Source organism: Monodelphis domestica, chromosome 1 (assembly GCF_027887165.1).
Source record: "Monodelphis domestica isolate mMonDom1 chromosome 1, mMonDom1.pri, whole genome shotgun sequence".
Lineage (NCBI taxonomy): Eukaryota > Metazoa > Chordata > Mammalia > Didelphimorphia > Didelphidae > Monodelphis > Monodelphis domestica.
This window is the reverse complement of record NC_077227.1, coordinates 8,874,414-8,890,253: the sequence shown is the minus strand read 5'-3', so window position 1 is coordinate 8,890,253 and position 15,840 is coordinate 8,874,414. Positions and strand designations below refer to the sequence as shown.

Below are 15,840 nucleotides of genomic sequence, written 5' to 3'. Positions count from 1 at the left end.
AAGTGATGAATCAAAAACAACTGACAGACCCCCTGGGCTGTCCTAAGTCAAGCTTAAGCTACCACTGGTACATGTGAGATGCAGGAAGTGATATAAAGAACTGCCTATATATTTCACGTCACTTCCTCTCTGTCTGTCTCTCTCTCTCTCCCCGCCCCCGTCTCTTGTGGAGATGGGCTCTCTCAGTGTTGGGAGTGCTGCATGGCATTTTTTTGTCGGGTTTTGGCATTTTCAGCTTGCCAGTGAGGTGACTGGGAGAAGCCACCAGGGATTTATTTCTTCCCTGAGCATCTTGGTGAGGTGACTGGGAGAAGCTCTGTAGCATGGGTTAGGTGAGGCATCTTCCCTGAGTGACCTTGGTGAGGTGACTGATTCCTCCTTTCTTCCTTTCCTTGACCTCCAACTCCTATCTGGCTTGCCAGATCAGTCCAATTCCCTTTCTTCTTTCTCTTCTTCTTAATTTCTTCCTTCTATTGTAATTAAACCACCATAAAACCCCCAAACTGACTTGAGTATTTTATTGGGATTGAATTTTAATCCCTGGCAACCACTAGTATAATATATTCAATCAACAACCCTAATTTTACCCTTAACACAGCATGTTGGTAAAATGTTTTTATCAATGAGCTCTCCCCAAAATAACATACAAGGAACAAAAATCTGATAGGCATTTGCTAAGGAAAAAAAAAAAACATTCTGTGTATGGAGAACTCGGGCTTGATTTTCCCTATTTTACAAGATGGGCCATGGATGATCACAAGATCTCATGGGAGCTACAAGAAAGCTTTCCTTTAGCACCTCCTTTTCTTTTCCTTGTGATTTTGTTTTTAAATTTCTCAGTTCTGGCAGAAAAGCAGGTTATTCATTTCAGCTAGAAGGTCTCTTTATCATTTGTTGTGGTTTTGGTTTGTTTTACTTTTTAAATCCTTGCCTTCCATCTCAGAATCAGTACTGTTTATTGTTTCCAAGGCAGAAATGCAGTCAGGACTGGGCAATGGGGCTTAAGTGACTTGCCCAAGATCACACAGCCAGGAAGTATCTGAGGCCACAGCTGAACCCAGGCCCTCTTGCCTTTAGGCCTGGTTCTCAATCCACTGAGCCACCTAACAGCTCCCCTTTCCCTGAGACAATCTTAGGAGAAATTTGAATGACTTTTCAATCATCAAGAATCCTCTTTTCAATTGATTTTTCAGCATACCAACAATGACTTCCTAGCCCGTGGTCTTCTAATATTTTCATTACCAGGCATGGCTCTCTTGGGGAGGGGGGAACGATACAGGGGAAATTAAAGTAATTTAAAAACAAAAGATATAAATAAAACTTGATGAAGAAAAAGAGAATTTTTTCGTGCATTTTTTTTCCATTCCATCTACATGACAGATTTTTATTAGGCTCCGACAGGGAACAGTTTTCATTTGACTTTGGCCGCATTTTTTTCCTTCAAAAACACTTCATCCAAATGATCAAAAATAGAAACTTTTACATAAGTGCCTGGGTGCCTCTTTGAGGGTAGGATATCGCACTTGCTAGTCTTTATATCCCCAGAGCTTAGTGTAGTGCCTGGCATATGCATAAGTATTTAAATGTTCTCGTTATCAGAATTCTCTCTACAAACATCTCCTGTTTGTTCTAGGAGGAGCTAAGGAGGAGCTTCTTCTTTATGCCACTTATTCTGTGCTTCCTAAAACCAGCAGAAAGTCTCTTGGAAATCCATGACAAGTCAGTGAAATTACACCACTGGGTGATATTCACCAGAACCTGAATTCTAAGTCTAAGAATCCAGGGCCCCTGAAGCCAGAACTCACCCAGGCTGAGCCCGTCATCTTGCCTCTTGTGAATCTTGAAATTTCTCAGACTAGTGAATGTTAAAAAATTCCTCATTGGGGAATCTTTCATTGGAACAATTCCCTACTGGGACATTCCCCATTTGGAAAGTGAGAACTCTACTCGGATCAGAAATGGGAGGACCTCTACTCCACCATACTTAGGACTGCTTTAGGGGAGAAAACTCCTTGCTGAACAATGAAAGTACTTAAACCCATACTTATAATGAGGCAAAAAGTTCTTTAAGCCATGCCTATTTTTAGAATTAATATAAAGGGGTGCTAAGTACCTATTAAAGTACCTATTAAAGGTCAGGCAACTTGTAAACTTGCCAAGACAAAAAGGTGAGAAACTTACTCAGAGATTCTAACCTACTCAGGGCTGGATTACTAAAAGGATTAATCTACTCAGCTGTGAATTCAGAATGGGCTGTCCTTTGGAAAACGTCTACAGTGATTGGTAGATGTAAGAATTTAGGGGAGGTGACAAAGGAGAATATGCCCTATATAAGAAGATGAGAAATCTGAGTAAAAAAACAGTCAGCTGGGAAAGGCTGCCTTGAAGGGTCTCTCTGGGACAGTGCAGATTCAGGAACTGAGCTGGTGAAGTCAGCTGAGATGGAGCTGGCCTGGTGTCATTAGAATCCTTGCTTGGACAGATCTTGTGGTGAGTGATTAAGGACTGACTGATCTTTTCTCTTAGGGCTTAGGCCTGGGTTGGCCAGGACTGGCCAGGGCCGGTTTATCCCTTTCTCATTATTTCCTTTTTCTCTCTTTCTTTAATTCCTCATTTGTATTAATTAAAGTCTCTAATAAAACCCAGTTGACTTGGGTATGTTTCATAATTGGGAATATTTCCCTGGCGACCACCTTATATTTGATTTTAAACAAGACACTGTAGTGAAAACATATTTCCTGCGGTTACAGTTTACTCACCCACTCTTATATCTACTACAATTTATATCTTCCACTATTTTACTCACTACAGTTTACAACTTCAACCATTATAACTCTTACAGTTTAAGGCCTTCCACTATTTTTAATTATTACACTCTCACAAGGAACCCACCACAGTTTGGGCTGTGCTTTTCACAAAACCTTGTTGGCTCCTGCCCCCATCTAGGTGACTTGGTGCCCCCGTGGCCTTCCTTGACCCCAAAGGAAAAAAGCAAAGATTAAAGAAAGCTTCATATCCCAGAAGGCTTTCTAGACCAGAAGAAGATCTCCCTGAAGGGGGTAAGGGCTTGTGTGAACCAGAAATGGGCATATGCACAGCTCCCCCAACAAGCACACATGAGAAGCAAATTGCATTGTTTGCTCTCTGCTAGCAAACCTCCCAGCATCCTTGGGAGGCTGGGGCATGTCACACTTTCCCTGTTCCCTCAGGCCCCACTCTTCTCTTGGCTAATGGGATCAATGAATTCCCACTAATATGACAATGGTACTTGGGGTGGGAGTGAGAGTGGGGAAAGAAGAGCTCCTAATTCCATTTCAGTCCCACCCCTAGCAACTGTCCCCATAGATTATGACCCACATCACAGAGGGAGTCCTTGGAAAGAGCTGCCAAACCCTAGAAAGCTATGATGGCAGAGGTAAGAGGAGAATTTCCCCCACATCCTCCCCAAGCTTTTTAAAGTAGGACAGATGCATATCTGTCCAGTCAGAGCCAGGGCCCCTCTTTGCCCATAGACACAATGATTTCGGAAGCTCATTACCAAGGTTCTCCTTTCAGGGAAAACCTGCAGATCATATTAGTGTTGCTTGGACCAAAGATCAGAGGATACTGGATTGATTTAATGCTTTTCTAAGAATATGAATGATTAGGGCAGTGCTGCACAGTGAATATTTCCAGGGAGAAGAGTGGCACTTCAGAGAAGATTTGGGGATGGGGGGTACAGAGGTCCAAAAAGTAGTCCCAGGGGAATGGAGTCATCATGGGTTCAGGCCTTCCAGGAGGCTCCTAAGGGCTTAGTTGCATCCTGCATCCCTCGTGAACCCTCAGGAAAGGGATGGGGAGAGCATAGAAAACTCTCCTACCCAGCAGCTTCTTGGGCAAAAGCCTCGTTTGTCCTGTATTGGCTCTGACTCCAGCCACATGTGGACCATAAGACTGATCTTGTGGGTAAATGGCCACAAGAGCCATTGGAGCTTCTCTCCAGTCTTGTTTCTGCTGCTCTTTCCTTTTGCCTGACTGTGAGAGACTAAAGCTAGTCATGAAGTCAAGGCTGAGTCCTTTTATAACATGGCACCAGACAGTTTGATGATTCAGGGATTGTAAGGTGTCCTTTATACGGAAATCTCAAAGTACTCCAGGAAATGGCAGCAACCTGGCCCTTCTATTGATATCAAAATGAACATGCAGAAGATCACAATCCTTTAAAGAACTGAGCTCTGGGCACCTTTTGAGTTGAGAGAGTGGGCAGGAAGGTGCTGTTGGATGGTGTGAAAATTAAATTTAACTCTCCCCTGATTGTGAAAATGAAATTAATTAACTTTCCCCTGATTGTGAACATTTAAATTGTAATACTGCCTATTTTTAGATTTTAATCCCCAAAAGTGTAAACACCCTACTTAAAAGTCGAGTATGAAGATCTGCCCATTTTAGATTTAATCACCAAAGGTGCAAACACCCCATTCACACTTAAGTGTGGGAGGTCTGTGACTCACCTGTGCAATAGTGGGTGATGAATCAGAATCAACTGCCTTCTGGGCAGTCCTAGAGCAGATTGTCAACTGTGATTGGTAGACATAGGATTAGGGGAAGGTACAGGAAGTGATGCAAGAGAAAATGTCTTTAAAAGGGAATGACAATTCCTGAAAGGAATTCAATTCTTCATGCTTTCAAGTTGAGGCTGGTGAAGAAGGGCAGAAGGATCTGTTGACTGGACCTGAGACCCTGTTCCTGACTGGACTGACACATGGTGAGTGAAAAGCCAACTCTTAACTGCTGAATATTCAGAAAAGACTAACCTCAGGAGAAACCTATCCTTTTGAGAGAGATCCCCTGCATCCCCAGGGGCAGAGGCTACAAGGGCCAAGGTCCTTCCAATTAAGAACTAATTCTCCCTGCCCAGGGGCCAGAGATAAATTACTTAGTGCTCAGGCTAGATAGCTTACCTTATCCTCTCTGTGATTTCTTCATTCTTTCTACATTTTGTAAATAAATTGTAAATAAATCTCTTTGGAATTAATTAAATTCCTGGTGACCACTCTTAAATAATCAAGTCCAACCCTTTAAAAATTAACCCATTTCTCCCTTACAATGAGGCTTGTGGCCTCCATTCCTAGAGGAAATAAATGAAAATGGCAAGGTTGAAAAGTGGCCCCCAGGAGAGCCCTTCCTTGCTTCCCGGGTGTCCCTGCCTGGTCTGACAGTCAAGCCTGGCTTCTCCAAACATGCCAGGAGGGTTCTTACATCAGATGCTGGGAACAAGACCAGCCAGTGACCACAGCACCTTATTCTCCAGTGCTAGGGGATGCTGTGCTCCATCTCCTCCCCTACCCCAGCCCCCATGACTCACTCAGACCCTGGCTGAGGACTCAGACAGAGAGTAGGACTACTCTCATCCTGTGAATCTTGAAACTGCTCAGACTCTACCTTGGAACATTTGGTTAAGGCTAGTCCCCATTTAAATAATGGAGGTACTTCATTAGGAATGTATTGGTAACTCTAACATTACTCCACCCATACTTAGGCATACTTTAGGGGAAGATAAAGTTGTAAACTCCTGATGGAACAATGAGAAAAAGTCCCCAACCCATACTTATAGTGAGGCCAAACCTTAAGCTAGCTCTATTTTTAGATCTAATACAAAAGGGTGCTAAGTACCTATAAAGGTTAAATTAATCACCAAAAGGTCAAGCAACTTACAAGGGAAAGCTTAGCAAGAGGTATGAAGTTTTAGTCTGCTCAGGGAAGGTGATAAAAGAAGATGTGAATTAAGAATGGTCAGTCTTGTGGAAAACGTCTACTGTGATTGGTAGATGTGAAAATTTAGGCGAGGTGACATAAGAGAAATTTCTCTTTAAAAGGAGCTGGCTCTTTCAACTTAGAGGGAGTTGGATCTCGGACTAGTTGGAGTAGCTAGGTCTCTGAACTTAGTTGGAGTTTTGCTTGGGACAAAATCTTGTGGTGAGTGGATAAAAGACTGACTTAGTTTTCTCTCTTAAAGAGAAAGGCCTAGGCGGCCTAGGCCCTAGGCCTTTTCCTACTATTTCCTCTTACTCTGTCTCTCTCCCTTCTCTTAATTCCTTCATTTGTATTAATTAAAATCTCCATAAAACTCAGAAGACTTGGGTATTTCATATTTGGGAATTTTTCCCATGGCGACCACTTATTTTTGATATAAAATCAAGACACTAAAATTATTTTTACAGTTTTGGCAATTCACAGTCTTGAATCCACATTTTTGTGGTCACAAACCCAAGGCCCGGCTCCAGGCCTTGCTATCTCCATCATATGCACAGCCAGAGAGGTTTCACCCCATTCCCTCTTTAAGGAATCATTAATAATATACAATTGCTTTTAGAATTAAAGGGGTCCAGGAATGAGCTGAGGAGGCAAAGGCTCCCCAAGGCTCCAGGAATTTCATAGGATCAGAGGTTTAGAGCTGGAACAGTTCCCTTCATCTCATTGGACAGATGGGGAAAATGAGGCAGCCAACAGTTAAGTGAGTTGGGCCAATAGCGCAGTTTGAAAAATGCCAGTGGAGAAAAGGCTGCTGCCAAGCTCAGGAGGGTCTATGGAGCTGGTACACGGCTGCCCTGGTTCTCCAGGCTCCCAGGCCAGGGTTCTAGTGTTCCACATGGGCAATGCCAGCCGAAGTGATGGAAGCGAGGGCTGAATCCCCGAGGTGTTGAGCTCCACAAGGACACTTTCAAAGGAGCCCTGTCTCCCCTTTCTGTCCCACACTGGCCTGTGGTTTCTGGTTTAATAGGGAGGGATGGTGAGACCTTGTACGCCTGGCCTGGCCTGTTCGCTCTTCTCTGTGGCCGTCAACCCCAAGACCCACCTCACCTGGTCTCCCCTCCTCTGGACCCCATCCAGCTGCTTGACTGCTCAAACCTTTGGGAAGAGCAACTGTCATCCTTTCAGAGAAGCTGAAGGACCACCGCCAGGACCTGCCCATGTCCTACAGGCCCCACCCCCACCCCCTCCTCCATTGTCTCTCCCAGGAGAAGGGGGGCGGGGATTGCAGCCTAAGGTAGACAAAGCACTTTGGAACTTTCTGGTTCGTGTGGACGGCCTTTCCGCGTGTCCCAACCCCCCCCCCCCCCCCCCATCAGTGCACCGAGGGATCCTTTGCATTTGTCTGCGGACATTTTGTATTTCTGTATTCCTACGTATTGCTTGGATCTGGGAGCGTGGGATCTCCCCAAGCCTCGGACTCTAGCAGTCATCCCTACCGAGCAGGGTGGAATAAGTGCAGTTTGACCAATTGCGGGGAGGAGGGCAAGAACTTCATGCCCGGGGCTTCCTATGCTCCCTTTAAGGCGGGCTCTGGAGCTCTGCTTCTCTGCCTCCCGTGCCTGGCACAGGCACACTGTACCTTATATAGAGTAGGTGCTTAATAAATGCTTGTACAGTGAATGAATGATTGAAAGTCCATTCCCCCTAAGTCCCACCACAGGCACAGAACTGAGACTCGGCCCTTTCCCTCCAGTAGTCCTGGACCGCCGTGGGCGTTTGAGACAGGCTCCCAGGTACGCGGCACCATCTTGATGAGTCTTTGTCCCAGACTGCCCGGGCCTCAGTTTTCCAATTCTGGGCAAGGGAAGAGCTCGGATGAAACGTCACGTTTCTCCGAGCCACGCCCCATTCAGAGACCAGGAGGGAGAAGAGGCGGAGAGAAGAGAGTGATGAGAGGACCCGTAAACCTCGCGAGATCTCCGCGCATGCGCAAGGTCGGTCCGGCTGCTGAGGAGGACCGTCTGCCCGGGAACGGGGTCAGCCCTCGCGAGATCATGAAGGGTTGCGCTTCCGCCTCCTGGGCAGCCGGCCTTACTTCCTGCCAGGGGCGGAAGTAGTCCGTGAGGAGCGGTGGGATCCGCTGCCGAGGCGGCGGAGGGGACCCGGGCCCGGGGCCTGGCCTGCGGGCGGCGCCATGGCTGAGCCCAGGGAGGTGGGCGCCGAGGCTCCCCCGGGGCCCAGCGGGCTGAGCGTCATCCCCGGAGAGGCAGCCGAGGAGCCGGTGCCACAGGTAACCGGGAGACGCCTGGACAGGCCCTCGGGAGCCCCCGTTTTGTCGCTGGGAGATGGGCACGAAGGAGAACTCCATGCCCAGGGAGCCGGGTTGGCGGAGTTTTGGTCTCCTTTCTTTTACACCCTGGGAGACTGAGGCTGGGCCCCGCCCCCTCCGGATCTCGCCCAACTCTGAGAGGGGGCGGGGCCGGGGCCGGGGGAGAGGAAGGTGGTCGGGTTTGGGATGAAAATCCCGGGACTGGGGGTGGGAGGGAGGTTCGCGGGGCAGCAGCGGCTTTAGGGTCCAGGAGGCGCGGGCAAAGGCGGGATCGGAGCAGCCTAGCGAGGCGGCGCCGGTTCTGTCCGAGGGAGTGGCGGAAGAGCAGGCCCTCTGGACTAGGGAGGAGGGAGCCGAGAGGATGCCGGTTGCGTGCTGGAAGCTCCGAAGGTCCTTTCACTGCGTACGCTTTCGCCGTCTCCGCGCCGTGAGCTAGCGATCTAGGGCTCTCTTGGCTGGGAGAGCGAGCGCTCCGAAGCGTCTATAGGTAGCAGCTGGGGCAGGCACCGGAGGGCTTCGGCTTTGTTGTCTGGGCCCCGGTTATTCGGGTACGAGGCCAGTCCCGGGAACCCTCACAAGAGAGGAGTGTCACCCACCCCTAGCTGCGGCAGAGACCCTCAGAGTGACCACAACCCTCCAGCCATACACCTGTGGCCGAAAAACCGGCCCCATAGCCTGAGGGAGGAGAAGCTACTCTCCCGAGGACTTACCCCTGAAGCACTCCCCATTGTGCTAAGTGCTGAGAATACTATAGACAGACTGTGCCGGCTCTCCTACTCGGGGAGGCAGCTCTTGGAAGAAAGATCAGCCCAGAGAGGCAGGCCTGCATTGTGAGACCCAAGATTGCTGAGGCTCCGGGAGCCGGGTAGTGAAGGCTGGGAGACTGCAGGACCTGGGGAAAGGATTCCGAAGGAAGCAGGTTGTTGATTCCCATCTTGGTCCAGCCTCACTCTGGTGAAGCAGGAAGATGGTGGGCCTCCGGGTGTGGGTGGAGGGGATGCCAGGAAGGAAAATGCCGGAAACCATAGGATTAAACTTAGAGGTTAAGCCCCCTCCCAGCCCCACTTACTACCCATAGAAACTGCTTAACCATAAGCTCCTCCGGATGATGTAAAATATTTTTGGCCTTTTTGCATATTTTATTTAGAACAAGCCAAATTGCAGCTTATATGGATAGGTCAGTTGTGATGCGAAGAGTCAAACATAAGTTGTAGTTATTGACTACTTGTGTTATTTGAAAATTAACAAAGGCCGGCATAAATAGAAATTTCTCTACAAGCATGAGTTAAGCGCTGTGGAATAAGTCGGATTCTTTATACATGTCTGGTGCACCTAAATAAATGGTACCAAAAATGTGGTTTCTTTTGGTGGTCCTGGTTAGTTGTTTTAGTTGAAAACAGTTAAACTTTTTTTTCTGCATTTCTGGGAGAAATGTTAGATTTATTTGTTATGCCAAACAGGGATCTGTGTTACTTCTGGGAGGAAATGAAGTGAAGAGTAGAGCAGTGGTGAAGTACTCATCTGCCCCTCCCCGAGCCGCCTTTGCCCGTCTGGAGGAGAAAACTGACCTGAAGCTTCCACCTGCCAACTGGCTACGGGAAAGTGCCAAACTTGGCCCAGCAGGAACCACCATTCTCGGAAACAGCAAGAGGAGCAAGCCCTTTTCAAGGTAACCCAGCATCTGGCATGCACCTAGTGGCTTTGCCTCTCTATATCTGTCCTTGCTAAGACTTGGTGCATCTATAATGACATTCAACCTGAGGATACTGTTTTTATTTAGACAAATATGATACTCTGTTTTTGTTCCCTTTAAAAAAGTGTCAAACTGGGGGCAGCTGGGTAGCTCAGTGGATTGAGAGCCAAACCCAGAGATGGGAGGTCCTGGGTTCAAATATGGCCTCAGACACTTCCTAGCTATGTGACCCTGGGCAAGTCATTTGACCTCCATTGCCTAGCCCTTACCACTCTTCTGCCTTAGAACCAGTACACAGTATTGATTCTAAGCTGGAAGGTAAGGGTTTTTTAAAAAGTGTCAAACTTTTATTCATTTATCATCTGTAAAATTTCCACATGATTCTTTTTTGTTGTTGTTTTTAACCCTTACCTTCCATTGATTCTAAGACTGAAGAGTGGTAAGGGCGAGGCAATCAGAGTTAAGTGACTTGCCCTGGGTCACACAGCTAGGAAGTGTCTGAGGCCAGATTTCAACCTAGGACCTCCTGGCTCCAGACCAGGTTCTTTATCCACTGTGCCACCTAGCTGCCCTTCACTTGATTCTTAATAATGCTGAATTCTAATCCTTTGAACAGACCTTAGCTCTTCTGAAATGCGTGGAGTCACACAGTCACCTCTTAACTCTTAGCCATTGGTTATCTATAAATGCAGATTGTTAACATCTGATTTCTTATGATGAATAATTTTTGCCTAGTACTTGGGAGCCTGAGGGGTAGACTTACAATTTGCATGCAGAATGATATGCTCTAGCAAAACATTAGGCATCTTTATAGATAGTAGAAATTAAGCTTTTATGAGGAATGGCAGGATGGATACTTAAAAGCTGGAAGATTCTTTAAAATGATTGTTGGTCCAGCTACCTTTTTACATGACAGTTAAGAATGGCAAAGTATAAGATACCTGTGCAGAGGTGCTAGCTATGTAGCATAGCATCCTGTGTCTCTGTTAAACTAATTCTCATATCCAATGCTCCTAGCATTCAGTCCTGTGCCTCTTCTGTTATACAACATAGCTGCTTCATAGTCTCCATATCAGATGCTTGCAGACCATCCAAATTTTAGCTTGCTGTCAATGCCCTGAAGGGTTTGTGATTCTGTGAGTGTGGTGGGTTCTTCCCAGCATTGACCACAGCCCCACTGGTTAATGGATATTTTTGGACGAATGTAGGAGCTGAAAATTGTCTTCTTTTGCCACCAGCTGAACCAGGCTTTCATTAACTCATTGCCCTTCATCGGCACTGCAAAAAGAAATCTTTGCCGATCTACCTAAAAGGCATGAAAGTTCAGATGGCTCACCCAGGAATTAAATCTCATGTCAGCAGAGTTTGAATACTCTAAAATTGTTGGTTAAATCCATGCCTTCATAAAATGTTTCATATTTGTTTTGTATTTATAAAAATTCAGGGAGTTGAGAAATTGAAGCTAAGTAGAGCACTGGGTCCAGCCTCTCATTTTACAGATGGAGAAACAACAGGCTTCTAACAGTCACTCAAAGTGGCATGTCTGAAGCCATACAGAGTAAGGATTCAAACCCAACTCACTGCTTGATTTTAGAGCCATCATTTTTAGTTCTTATTTGAGTTACTGTTCCTATCTAGAGGTTTGGATTATTGAGTCCAATGACCCATTTTCTCTGAATAGAGATTTCCCTAGCTTTGTAATCCAAGGCCTTGGATACAGATTCCATCTACCATAGGTGCCATCTTGAACAAGTAACTTCACTCTCTCTAGACTTCATTTTCCTTTTCAGTAAAAATAAGGGATTGAATTAGAAGAAAAATAATCTCTGAAGTTCCTTCTAGCTCAAATTCTATGAGTTAACTTTGAGAAGCTGTCGGTTACTTCAAGGCCCTGATTAAGCCAGTAAAGTCACTTCTTACCATGCCTTATAGGAGTTACTACTTGAACATGTTGGAGAAAGACATAAAAGAATTACGTTTTCAAGAAAAGAATTTTAGCAAAGGCCATAAGTCAGTTGGGTACAATATCCCTTTTCAGAATGGAGTCATTTATTGGAACCATATCCTTCATGTCACTTGGCTGCAGGGACAGTTAAACTTGAAATTTCTGAACAGGAAGAGTTCTCAGGGCCCTTAAGTCCTCAGTGTTTCCACAACATTCAAAATATGGGCTAATCAATCCATTAATTTCCTTATCCTCTAACATTTATCCTGTGATATGGAAATCACTTTAAAAGACTGATATATATTAATTTAAGGTCACCAAGGAATTCAGCTATGTAATTCCTAAATGAAAACTCAAGTCAGCAGTCAACCCTTTATGGAGTTTTTAATTACAAACAGGAGGAAGAAAGGTATTAGAGAGAGAGGGAGAGAGGGAGAGGAGGGGTGGGGGGAGAGAGAGGGAGAGAGGGGAGAGAAGGGAGAGAAGGGAGAGAAGGGAATAGGGCTTAATACCCCTTCTACTTAGGCGGGGCCAAAGGCCCAAGCCCTTAGATAGCTGAGGCAAAGAAAAGAGATCAGTCCCTATCACTCATGTGACCAAAATGGAGAAACAGTCTCAGGGGGCCTCTACCTCCAACCTCCTTCAGAGCAAGCCCTCCTCTCAGACCTCCTTCCGAGCAAAACCTCAGACCCCGCTATCTTTAAGGAAACCATCTAACTCCCCTCCCCTCAGTTCTCACATCTACCAATCATTGTCAATGTCTCCCCTGTGCCAATGGTGGCTCTAGCTTAACCCAGGACTGCCCAGAGGTCTATGGCCTTTGCACATGTCTGTTGAAAGTCATATTCTCAAATAATTAAATCTTGATCTTTGCTGCAGCCCTTCCTAAATCCTGTTACTCTGAGTAGGGTGGAGATTGTAAGTTCCAAGACCTGGTTCTGTCATTCCAAGTATCTCTATTGTATCAATTCTAAAATTAATCATGACTCAAAGAACTTCCTGTTCTATGCTTAAGCATAGGTCAAAGCCCTTTCCATTGTTTAGCAAAAGGTTTCTGTCCTAAAGTAGTCTTAAGTAGGGAAGAGAAGGATCCTCCCATGCCAAGGAGTTTCACATTCCAATAGAGTTCTTACTATCAGTAGGAAATTTTTTCAAGTATGAAATTTCCCAATGGGGAAATTTCCAACATTCATAAGTCTAAGAAATTTTAAGGTTTACAATCCCCTGTGTCTAAAAAGCAACATAGACTTGCCAGAGTAGGAGATGATATAATCCAACTCCCTTGTTTTACAGAGGAGCTAAAGCTTAGGGATTAAGTGATTTACTCCAGGTTACATAGCTCAGAAGATTCAGAAGTAAACCTTAAAATTTGTGTCTTCCTGACTCAGTCACTTAGCAAATGAGAAACTTTAGTATCAGATGTTAAGTGACTTGATACAACTAGTTAATGGTAGAAGGACATCTACACCTCAGATTGCCTGATTTTAATTCTGTTAATCTTGCCATGACATGACTGTTGAATTAGGATAATGAAATAAAAAATTACTTATTCTTAGAACTCTCTCAGGATCATTCTTTAAGTGTCACATATATTCAATGATTTCCGCATTGATGGAGCTAAAAGACTTCCAGAATATAAATTCTAATGCCCTCTATTTTTTTCCCTACACTAAAAATTAAACATCATTAATTGGTTGCTTTCTTATTCATAAAGTGTATTTTAGAATTTTAGGGGAAGGAATAAACATTTCTTAAACCACTACTATGTGTTAGATAGACACTGTTAGATGACTTACAAATACCTCATTTGGTGAGTTTTATAATCATAATACTATCAAATTGAGTGTTTTAAAACTCTACCCCAAATAATTCTTCTAAAGCAGGAATTCTTTTTTTTTTTTTTTTGGCATCATGGGCCTCATTGGTAGTCCGATAAAGCCTATGAACTCCTATTAAGAATACATTTTTTAAAATTTATAATAGAAGGAAATACTAAATTTCAGTTAAGATTTAATGAAAATAAAGGTGTGATTCCTTCCCCCATCCCACCCCACTCCCTCCAATCTAACTTGTGGGCCCCTGAAATCTGGTTCTGGATACTAGGTTAAGAACCTTTGTTCTAAAAAAAAATACCTTGATCAAAATACCATGTGGTCCCTTTTAATTCATGGTTTCTTTCTCCATAATAGCTTTGGTATGGCATATGACTTCATCGACTCGGTTGGAAATGATGTGGACGTTGTATCTGATTCAGAAGTATGTACCTGCTGTTGCTTGTTCTCCTCGATGGTGTCAGTCTTGAAATTTTGTTGACAGGGAGTTGGTTAGGTTCATTTGCTCTATGGGCTGGGGCATTAGAAATGGGGAGGCTTTGGTACCTGAAGAAGGGAAGCCTGAATTTAGGGTCCATTTTGCCCATAATTCATATGTTTTTTGAAGACTGTGATATGTTAAAATAGTGACACATTAAGGTGGATAACATGGTGCATCATATAACGCGTCCGTAGTTGTGCTTTAGAAAACTCAGCTCTCAAGTGTAGCTTTCTCCATGGAAGGTCTTTATTTTCTTGGACATGAAGAAGCCTAAATGGGTGGTTGTCATCTAAAGGAAAGCTCAGTCAAGAATGTCTTTCCACATTTTCATTTTTTTTGTTTTTCTTTTTTTCTTTCTGTTCTAAGAACATAAAAAAGCTCCTTAAGATCCCCTATAGTAAGTCCCACGTCAGCATGGCAGTCCATCGCATTGGAAGGACTCTTCTTCTAGATGAACTCGATATTCAGGAACTCTTCATGAGATCATCCCAGGTAAACTGCTTAGAGAAAAACAAGCTATAATCTTTGGTAAGATGTTTGCTGATGTGTGTTTGCAAATGGGATATTAGTTAAGATGTTTTTGTTGCAGTATAGTGTTATAAAAATGTGTTGATTCTCTAATTTTTATTACCAAAAAAACATGCTTTGAAGGATCCATACTTTGATCTTAATGAGTAGATTCATTGCATCAAGGCAGATTATAACCACTCAGTCTATGCAATTCTTGCTTTTGCTTTCCCAAAGTCCTTTAGAAGGAGCCCATCCAATGTTCCAAAAGCCTTTGCTCTTTTAATGTCTTGGAAGTACCAGTTTGACATTCAGATTGTTCCATTTGCTGTCTTTCCTTCTTGCAATATGACGAGCCTGTCTCTTCCAATGTTTTGGTCTCAGGATCTCTTTATCATTTTAAAAATTATTGAGTTCCCTCAAAGAGCTTTTGTTTATGGAGATTTTGTTTATTGATATTTACTGTATTAGGAAATAAATATCTTAGTATTATTGTGAAAATGGTTTCAACCTTCATGGGCTTCAGTAGCCCCTAGACTATACTTTGAAAACCATTGGACTAGTAGATGAAGCTTAGGGAAGATGGGACTTGATCTTATTGCAACTTTAAATCTTCACACAGAGGTTTCTATTCAGAAGACATTTGATTGTGTTTTTTAATTTACTCATGAATATATACATATGTTTTGTTATGTGCAAGTGCATAGTGCTTTGCCTGGCCATATTCAGTCATTTTTTTAGTTGTGTTTGACTTCTCATGACCCATTTGGGATTTTCTTGGCAAAAATACTGGAGTGGTTTGCCATTTCCTTCTCCAGATCATCTAGAGATGAGGAAACTGGGGCAAATAGAGTTAAGAGGTTTATCCAGGGTCACATAGCTGCCCCCCTTTTGACCAGATTTTATGGTGCATGTTTAATATCCTTTGATATTTCTCAGACAGGAGACTGGACATGGCTCAAGGAGTTCTACCAACGGCTCATCGACCAGAAATGGCAGAGAAAGAAAAAAAGCAAGGAACATTGGTACCAGAAGGCGATTCTCTCCAAGTTCTTGTATTACAGGTATTCGGCACTAGGCAGTCTGTCCATCTTCTTAAATCTTGGGTTTCGTGGAAAAATAATCAATCTCTGGATTAAGACATTATGTCGGGGGCAGCTGGGTAGCTCAATGGACTGAGAGCCAGGCCTAGAGGCGGGAGGTCCTAAGTTCAAATCTGGCCTCAGACACTTCCCAGCTATGTGACCCTGAGCAAGTCACTTGATCCCCATTGCCTAACCCTTACCACTCTTCTGCCTTGGAGCCAATACACAGTATTGA

At 44.3% G+C, this 15,840-nt stretch overlaps 1 protein-coding gene across 2 annotated transcripts in view; it reads left to right on the top strand.

Moving 5' to 3' along the window:
* Positions 1-7,817: 7,817 nt before the first annotated feature.
* Positions 7,818-15,840, top strand: part of EDRF1 (erythroid differentiation regulatory factor 1) — a 37,933-nt gene continuing 29,910 nt past the window's right edge. For both annotated transcript variants that reach the window (XM_007478229.3, XM_001367546.4), the window contains exons 1-5: positions 7,818-8,023; positions 9,523-9,731; positions 13,890-13,956; positions 14,380-14,505; positions 15,460-15,584. In XM_007478229.3, coding sequence (XP_007478291.1) covers positions 7,928-8,023; positions 9,523-9,731; positions 13,890-13,956; positions 14,380-14,505; positions 15,460-15,584 — 623 coding nt within the window. In that variant the 5' untranslated portion in view covers positions 7,818-7,927. The remainder of the gene's footprint in view (positions 8,024-9,522; positions 9,732-13,889; positions 13,957-14,379; positions 14,506-15,459; positions 15,585-15,840) is intronic.